The 10,143-nt window shown below is 36.3% G+C and overlaps 1 protein-coding gene across 1 annotated transcript in view; it reads right to left on the minus strand.

Annotated features, from left to right (window-relative positions):
- Nucleotides 1–10,143, minus strand: part of RFX3 (regulatory factor X, 3 (influences HLA class II expression)) — a 358,295-nt gene that overhangs the window by 18,512 nt on the left and 329,640 nt on the right. Inside the window, exon 15 of the mRNA XM_012652878.1 lies at nt 9,351–9,504. Within this exon, the coding sequence (XP_012508332.1) occupies nt 9,351–9,504 (154 nt within the window). The remainder of the gene's footprint in view (nt 1–9,350; nt 9,505–10,143) is intronic.

Genomic DNA, 10,143 nt, shown 5'->3' on the forward strand with positions numbered 1-10,143 from the left:
AAAGGGTTAGGTAGTGTGGCAACTATTTTGGATGTTTTTGATGGTGGAGAGAAATGTCTTAAAATTTCAATTTTAAGGAGTTCTAGAACATTATTATTTTCTTTAAATGTCTCCCAAATGAGAACCAAATTTATCAAAGCATTTTACATTTAGCACTGGTATAGAGTCTTAGAACTTAGGAGAAACAGTTGCTGACTTTAATTTCCAATTTTATAGTATTTGTAAGGAATATTAATGTTCTATTTGGTAAGATCTTGGGCTCCTTGGTTACTTTTTTTCTGTATGTATACTTTCCTATGTATTTTCAAATAGTTTCTTTTGAAGCCTGCTAAGAAGGCCAAGGTTTCTGTCAGTTTGCTCCTTACAAAGGCAAATCCTGCCCTCTAATAGTCCTGCTCCTTCGGGCTAGCCAGCTGTGCTGGCAATGTGTGCTTTTGGCCACTCTGTACCCAGGGCAGCATATTTACATCATGACTCTAACTGTTCAAGCTTTTTTGCCTCATGGGGACATAGCAACATGTGTACCGTTATATCATTTCCAAAACTCTAAGACACATTCATGAATGAGAATGCAAGTAGTGAGGTGTTCAAGTAAGAATATAGGCCTTAATTACTTTAGAAGAGATAAGTAGTTTCAAAAAAGGGGTATTCAACACCATGACAAGACCAAAGCAACAGGGGCCTCTGTCCTGAGACCCACACTGTGGAGAACCCTACTTTGTCTTTTCCATGGCTGTTCCACTTCTTTCAGTGTAAAGAATCCACAGAGCCAAGAGGATGTGCCTTCCTGGAGACTGTGCTTCCTTTTCACCCTCCAGACCATATTCCTGTTGTCTAAGATCCAAGAATTTCCTACCCAGAGGCCCCAATTTCCCTTCCAGGCCTGTGCAGGTCTATTCTCCAAGTCTACCCTTCAGAGGCAAAAAGGGACAGCCAACCGGGCCAGCTGCTTGCGAAAGACAGGAAGAATGTGAAAATTGGGCTGAGGTATACACAAGTATGAGCACAAAGCTATTCACAGTGTACTACGGGGAGTATGAGGTGGTCTAGGGGCCAGGTACTGGCTATGTCTATGTAACCATTTTCTGGCATGGAACTGAGGAGACTGAGAACTTTATATTTAAACTCAGTCTTCCAAGTTGTTATCAAGACATATTTGTCAAGGTAGGTGGATAAAACAGATTTTATTTATAGTTTGATTCACAACTTTTAAAATATTTAGACATATGGTATCCTGGGCCCTGTAAATGTTGGGGTTGGGCCTGGCAGCACATCCTTTATGCAAATAAAATTAAGTGTGGAAGAAAAAGTTTCTTGCTCCTAACTTAACACTGGCTCTCCTTGAGGCCACGTGTGTTATCTAATACAAAAACATGGCATTAAGTTATTATATCAGAGGAATACATCATAATTTCGATTATACCACCTCTCTTTGGGAAATCATTAGCTGGAGATACAAAGGGAGTGAGGATATAGAAACATGTTCCCTTTGTATCAAGAAATTCTTTACAACAAATATAAATCAGGTTTGAAATGCTTGTATTTTCACCACACAAAGCCCATATTCTCACAGAGAATCTCATTTTTAACAAATGTTGGCATGAATGCAGAGAGATAAGAACACTCATATACTGCTGGTGGAACTGCAAACTAGTACAACCCCTACGTAAAGTAGTACAGAGATACCTCAGAAAACTAAAAGTAGAACTACCATTTGATCCAGCAATCCCACTACTGGGTATTTACCCAAAGGAAAAAAAGACATTATATAAAAAAGGCACCTGCACTTGAATGTTTATAGCAACACAATTCACAACTGCAAAGATGTGGAAACAACCCAAGTGCCCATCAATACATGAGTGGATTAATAAAATGTAATATATGTATACCATGGAGTACTACTCAGACATTAAAAAAAATTAGGGAACTAATTCCTCTTGTATTAACCTGGATGGAGCTAGAAACAATTCTTCTAAATGAAGTATCACAAGAATGGAAAAACAAACACCACATGTACTCATCATTAAATTGAAGCTAATTGATCAACACTTATGTGCACATATGGAAATAACATTCATCAAAAATCAAGCAGGTAGCGGGGGAGAGTAGGGAATGGGTAAATTCACATCTAATGAGTCCAGTGCACACTATCTAGGGATAGGCACACTTATAACATTGACTCAAATGGTACAAAAGCAATTTATGTAACCAAAATGTCTGTGCCCCCATAATATTCTGAAATAATAAATACAAAAAAATATATTTTATGGCAGTGTATTTTAGTACAATGCTGATATAAAGAAAAACAGAAAACAATTCCTGTGGACTTAGGAACCTGCCCATCTCAAACAAGGGCTATTTCTTTATAAACAGGGCCAGCTACCACTTTTACCTGTGGTTGACAGCAAACCCACCATTAAGACAATCTCAAAGCCAGAACCACTTGGGCTAGGCACAGGATAACAGAGTGTGGCAAAGTGGCCAGTAGGTGGAGCTGTCATGCTTAATCTGTGCCAGAGAATCTTTTACACCAAGCTTGCTCTCTGGTTGGGGCTGCCAAAGCAGCATCGGTGCTACCAGACAAACTTTTTTCTAAATAAATAACCTAGTAGTAGGCTTTGCTGAAGAGAACTGTGGCTGAGATTTCCCTCCTGATATCTACAGTGACCATTTTAGTCCTTGAAATGTTTTAAGAAATCTTGAACTTCTAGTTTTGTTTCTTTTCTCACTTCCAAACTCTTTAGGAAAAATGCTGTCTAGTTGTAAGCACGTATGAAAACCCAATTTCATACAGAGGTTCTCTGAAACATTATTGACATGCACTTTCTAAGGAGAAGGTGTACTTCTTGGTATAGGAGATTTATTTTCCAGAGTAAAGAAATCCAGTATTACCAATCATGAAATCCAACAAGAAGTCCTACAAGTTGGTAGTCTGTCCTTCCATCACTCCTTTGTACTTCCTTCCTTGAATGAGTATTTTTTGAGCAACTACTGTGTGGTCATTTTAGACCATGGTTATAAGCTAATTTTCTCCATTCCTTGAAGAGGATAACAGGAGAGGTTATAGCCCAGAGCCAGCAGGGAAGAAAAACCATATATAGGAAGCTAATGAGCAAGGATCCCAAAGGGAAAGGCCTGTAGCCCTGGGCTGCTGAGTCAATAGGTTCTTTTCTCAGATGCAAGGAGAGAAATGAACAGAATGACAAACAAGAAAAAAGTAGGAAAAATGGAACAGTTTGCATAGAGCCAATTCTTAAGAGCTTGGAGGATAAAGATATAGAAGGGCCTCCTACATCTCTCTAGGGGGTCACTTTCATAATTTATTTTCAAGTTGTTAGAAATTTTGCTAATGTAGAGGAGCAGATTTATAGCTAAAACCAAACTACAAATTCTAAAAAAGTTATTTTCATTTAGGTCTGGTCTTGGGGTGGGTACAGAGGAGCTGAAGGATATAATTTGTTGTTGTTGTTTTGTGGCAGATCTAGCTTTTCCACTGTAATTTGCTTAGACTAATATTCCATTTAGTTTGCATGTTCTGAACATCTATTAACAACAAGTGGAAGAGTGAAGGATGGGTGGCAGGTTTATCAAGAAGCATCCTGTAAGGGAGAGGAAAGAAGCCCTAGAACAAAATAATAAAGGCTTATGTGCTAGGCACCTGGTTTATGACCGTGAGAGAGAAAATGAGTGTGTCTGCCTCTGTGTGTGTATGTGTGTGTCACACAGTCCCTATTCTGAAACCATCTACAAGTAATTTATATGGTGAAAATTTTGATCTATAGATTAAGCCTATTTGGCTATTTGAAGTGAGACAGTCCTACTTTATAAAGTTAGTTCTACCACTTGTCAGTTTTGGTTTGGGGCAACTTTCAACTTCTGTTTTTTTCACTGGTGAAACGGGGATACTAAGGTATCTTCTGCAAGGTACTGGTGAATATTAAATAAGAACATAAAACACCTAGCACAGTTATTGTCACAAGGCCTGACCTCAATTAGAAAAATATTAATATAATAATAAGCTTTATTGTGAATAACAATTCACAATATAACTTTTGACAAGTATTCCTTACCTTTTCTAAGCTACTACTGTTCCAAGATTAATTTTTTTTTTACTGCAAACTATCTCAACTTGTAATATAGTTCACTCCTTTTAAAATATTCTATTATAACAAGTTGACTGTTCCCAAGGCACATTTTCAGTGTATTACCTAGTTGCACAAGACTAATGTTCACTGAAATTTCTTTTTCTTTGGTTTGATTTTACTTTAAGCATCAATGCTTATTTACCACGACTGTACTTCTAAAAAATGGAACCCTTTCACTGAACTTTTATCCCAAAAGCTTACTTGTTGAATTATTGCTCTTCTCTAGTTTTTAGGTTCTGAAGACTTTTTTCCTTCTAAAAAATTGATTGATAAAAATCAAGATATTTTTCTTTTGATGGTAAATTCTTCTGGGTTCTATAATATTTTATAGAAATATTATCTTTTCTATATTGATATTCACAACTGAATAATTAAAGCCTCTATTGGTTTCTTTTTTTATTTCAAAAAGTTGGCTAAAGAGATGGCTTAGATAAAACATTAAGTATAATTAAATTATGATAAAAAGAATTTAAATATATTTACTAAATTAAACATAAAGATGTTTGCAACAGAAAAATCATTTTATAAAGCAATCACAATTTTATAGATTCAGTGAATATATAAATGGACTATGTATATTTTAAAGGGATAAAGCATATATACCATAAACTTCCAAATAGATTTTAAATAGCCATAAAACTTGAAAAGGATATTTTTCTGCTCAATTTTTCTGGTTAGACAGAAAGCCTTATGATTTTTAAAATTGTTTATTTAACAGGTGCTCAAACAGATGCAACATGTTTCTTTTATTTTATTCCTACTCTTAAAATTTCATCATTGCCAGAAAGCCTATGGGCAAATTTATAATATTTAAATAAAAATTATACAAATTCCAGCAGTAAATAAATTCTGTTTCCTTTATCATCTAGGCAAAAAAAAAAAAAGAAACTCTGGAACTGTAAATGCTTTAAATACCTTCCTAGTTCATATTAATGTAGTAGCAGACTGACATTTAGAAGAAAACTTACTGGGACTGTGATGACGTTTCCAGTTTGAGGGGGAGGCATTATATGGTAGTCTTCACTTCAACAACTGATAATGTTACAGTGAATGCAAAAATAATAGTTGTGTGCTTGTATACTTTGTTTATATGTAAAGCATGTGTTGGTTTCTCCTGCTTGCTTAAATGATGTAAGTAATGTTAATTTTAAAACTCATTTATTGAGCTCACATTAATGAAAAGATACATTAATTGTTCTTAAGTTACTTTAAGAGGAAAATCTTTTTCCTTGCTTTTGGACCTATTTAGTTTTCTGACATCTCTCCCAAAGCACCTATAAAGGAAAAACAAATGCCCAGCAAAGTTTGTGACTATTTTACACATTTGCTCTCACTGACCTGAACTGTTCTTGCTCCAATCCTACCCCACACCCTGTATCAGGTAATAAGCATGGTAGATGAATAGCAAAGACTTTGGTACCAGAATGCTTGTTTTCAGAACCTGATTTCACAACTTAGTATCTGTGTGACCTTGGGCAAGTTACTTGCTGGCTCTGTGTCTCATTTCATCATCTGTAGAATAGGTGGAATAATAGTATCCACTCATAGGGTTGTGGTAAGTTAGTATATATAAAGCACGTAAAACAGTGCCTGGCATACTATCCGTATGTGGCTATAGTTTCACTTGAAATCTTTGGCTTTCTATCCTAATCCAATTCATCCTCTTGTCTGTTGAATTTGACAGTATTTACTTGGTCTCCCTGGTGCTGGAACCTCAGATTTCCCATGAAAAACTTCCCTTGGCTGTGCTCCCTCCCATCTCAGACAGGACCTGTCCATGCTTCCCTGTGCCTGTAGTGGTCTTCACCCCTTACCTCCAGATTCTCTCTTCAAAGAGTTAAATCCTTTTGTCCTTTAGTTCTCACCTCAAATGTCATTTCCTTGGGGAAGCCTTTCCTGGCCCTCCCAGGCTAGATTAAGGGTCCCGTGGTTTAAGCATTCCTATAGCCCTTTAATTTTCCTTTATAGCATTTAACAAGATTTGTAGCTATGTAGTTATGTGATTATTTAATAAATATGCATCCCCGACTGAAATGTAAGCTCCTTAAAGGCAGGGTCAAAATCCATTTTGTTCATCATTATATCCTAATCATTATAGTGGCTGGCCTAGAGTATTTGCATAAGAAATATCTGTTAAATGATAAATCAGTTTCAGAGTTGAGAAGTCTGGAGTTCAACACAAGTGAACATGATTCGCTCAAGATTATAACTTGACATTATAAATGACAGAGCAAGAAGCAGAATTTAGTTCTTCTGACTCAAAGCCCCTTATTAGTTCCAAGCCTTAAATCTTAAATTATACAAATCATATGAAGAGCCATGCAACTATTACTGTGTAGGTTCTAGAATAAAAAGTAAAGTACAAATCAGAGAGAATAGATCTAGTTAAGGTATTCTGGAGGGATTGGGCCTCCCTAAGGAACTGATACTTAAGACATGAAGTAGGAGTTAGAATGGGCAAGAAGAGATGGGCAGAGGGTTTCGGGTAGAAGGAACCATTTACAAAGTGGTCCAATGATGAGAAAGCCTTGGTGAATGAGAACAGAGAAAAGGCCACTGTGATTGTAACAGAGGGAGCAGGAAGTGGGAGGCGGACTAGATCATGTAAGACCTCTTGGACCAAGGGAAGAATTTTGTTTCTTAATTAGCAAGAAGGGAAAGACAGGTAAGGCGCTTAGGTGGGAGATAACATGATCAGCTTTATATTTTCATAAGATGATACTGACTGTACTCTGAGGGATTTGGGAAAGAAATGACTTAATAATTGGTTGGAGACTGGTGTCAACGTAGAAGGACAGGTAAAAGAGGACACTCAGGTGTCTGGCATGATCAACAGAGAGGAAAGTGGTGCCATTTACTGAGAAAGGGACATCAGTAGATAAAGAGTTTAATTTCATTAAGTATATAATAAGCTCTCAATAAATAGTGACGATTTTTATTGTTTTTGTGGTTGCTGTTATTACTGATTACTGAAACCCACTTGCTGTGATTAAGTGTAATGGAGATTTTTACGGATATCAATGGATCTTGGCCTGATGAGTTGCTGTCACTGTGTACACAGGCACTTCTGGATTTGGTGTTTGGAAAGGGAAGTCACCCTAGGGGCCAACAGAGGATAGGCTTAGGATAACATGTGAGGGGAACATAAGAAAACAGCTTTCTTCTTTCTTAAATTTCCTCCTCCCTTTCCCAAGAATCAAGAAATTTTAGATATGAGGATGTGATCAAAACCAATAGATCTATAACAGCCAACAGGTATATGAGGCATTAATGCTGTATGAAGAGAGCAAACCCATAAAATTCACCCTAATTTGCTTTCTGGGCTGAATAATAGATCAGCATAGACAGTCAAACAATCTTCCTATAAATTACATAATGGGATAGTAAGCAAAGATATCGAGAAGTATGCTTAGATCTTTGATCTTGATTTCCTATCTTATTTTTCCATTTAGATCTTTTTCTTTGCCTCATGTGGCAATCTGTCATAATCACTTGCATTGTTTACATGTAGTAAAAAAGAAAGAAGACCTATTAGGATGATTATTTGGCTCATGTCCACTGCCTTTGCTCCCTAGAGACTCAAGGTAAGCAAGGACCATGCACCAGGATTAGCCACATGGTGTTTATGAGAATCCCTGTTATCATTATCCTGTTCATCCTGTTAAAGAAGCCCCAGAGCCTTTGAGACGGATGGCAAATGAATTAAATATACTAAAAGACATATTCATTTCTGAAGTTTTAAACCCAGAGTTGACAAATTTTACAGCACTTAATCTACATGTCAACTGGGCATTTTGCAACAAGGCATCCATAAAATACCTAAAGAAAGAGGCAACAAGGGGAAAGGAGGTCAAATCTAAGAAAAGTCCAGATTGTTTTGGTCAGATGAGGTCCTGCCTGTAATTTAAAAGCTACAGTGATGTCTGCTTAATCTCACACATATTCATTTGGCATCACTGAAGCACAATCATCACTGGAGAACATCATACAAAGACGTATAGATCATTATACAGGAAGGAATTTTAAGTACGTGGACAACAGGAGCATTTGCAACAATGTTCTGAACTAGTTTGACATGCGTTTTATTTATACTAGATTACTTATAAAGGTCATTGGAGTATTTTAATATATTTTTTATTTGTACCTTTATTATTAATATATTAAACTAGGAAAAGCATCAAACCATATTTATTTTCATTCTTTTTTATTTAAATTAGCACATGCACATAGCCTAAAATATGTCTTCTTTAATGCTTTGAGTAATTTGTAATATTTTCTAACCTGGTATAATCTAGCAAGGTACAAAGTACCCTCAGTTCAATATAACAAAATGAGCCAGTGCTGAAGCATTTGAGCATTTCCATCTATTCCTTATTATATTAACGAACCTTTGTTTATATTAACTTTAGAGTTTTAGCTCTTTGACACTTGTTGAAGATAAGCCATTATGATTACCATCCAGAAATTCTGGAGAAGAATGTTTTTTCACATCTTTAGTGGTGAGAAGCGTAAGTCTGAAAAGCAGACTGAAAAAGGTCTCCACTATTTACTAGCTATTAATATGTAACCATTTAATTTCTCTGTGTCTTAGCTTTCTGAATAAACCTCAGATGCTTATCTGTAAAACAGGATAAAGTAGAACCTATTTCAAAGAGTTGTTGTAAGTGTTAAATGCTTTGTTATGTGTAAAAAACTTAGAACTGTGCCTGGTACATAGTAAGTGTCCAAAAAACTGTTAGTTATCATCGTCATCATCATCCCTATCCTTCTAAAATAGAATGATTCACTTTGATCTTGGGGGTCTGGGAAAAAGAGTCTACAAAGTACATATTTAACTTTTTCCTTTGCATTCCTAGCCCTTTGCCTTACCAGAAACATCAATCGTTCTTATTTCCCACTCAAAAGATTTTTTTTTTAGTCCAGTGTTTCTCAAGCTTTTCTTTTACATTGACACCTACATAGTATATCAAAACATCCCATGAGCTTTCACCTGATACAATCTACAATTTTAGAATCCTTTGGTTAAGTACCTATGAACAGAGAGATTTAAAGGCCCCTTACAATACCTCCACAGCCCCTCCTGGGTCTGAGGCTCACTTGATTAGGCACCATGGTTTTAATCAAGAATTAATACATTTAGATTGAAATGTAATTCGAGTTCTTTTTAAAAAGCCGAGTGGATCGTAGCTCTTTAGCCTCTCTTACCTCGCCCATGACTGCTATGGGTGTCTCTCCTGTTGCCTGAGCAACACGATGTTCTACTAGGTAGAACATATATTCATCGTAGAGTAGACGGATCAGGTGGAAAGAGCCAAAGCTGGCAGCACTGCGTAAGGTTAAGTCCCGAATAACCATTGAGCTGTTGCAAGAGAAAAGACATATATGCAGCCGTGTTAGTGTCAAACTATTTTCCTTCTTAAAAGAAGTCAAGTTGGGAGCCTATATGGTTAGTACAGCACGAAACCTGCCATGGAATAATTTCATTATTGAAAGCAGTTGGCTTAACTCATTTAAACAGAGTGGTAAAAAGATAATCCTCACTAAGACTTGATCCTTATCAGAGCTAGATAGGTCTTTAATGGGAAAAACCATTTCACCATCATAGGCAAGTCTGCTGGTTCTGCTAAACTCATGAACAGATCAGAATTGAACATAAAAGAGTTTGGAAAGGTTGAGTATCCATCACTACCATAAGAAAAAGCAACTCAAAGTAAAAATTCTTTTTGGGTAGCACTCTTGTCACCTCTCAGTGACAATGACCTTTGGGGTATACTTTGGGAAAAGTATGTATTTGTGCCAGACAAAGGGTACAAAATATACTAAGCAATGTTCCTAGATGTGGCAGTATAGAATGTGAGTGAGTATGTACAGGGATTCCGGCAAGTTTTGTTGGGAGATAAATTTAGTAACGATTCCTGTTTCTTACTGGATTTAAATTAAGGTAATTTTTCCATTTAAATTAAGGTAATTTTCCATTAGAAATAAGTATAAAAAATCA

The sequence above is a fragment of the Propithecus coquereli genome, unplaced genomic scaffold, assembly GCF_000956105.1.
Source record: "Propithecus coquereli isolate 6110/MARCELLA unplaced genomic scaffold, Pcoq_1.0 Scaffold403, whole genome shotgun sequence".
Taxonomy (NCBI): domain Eukaryota; kingdom Metazoa; phylum Chordata; class Mammalia; order Primates; family Indriidae; genus Propithecus; species Propithecus coquereli.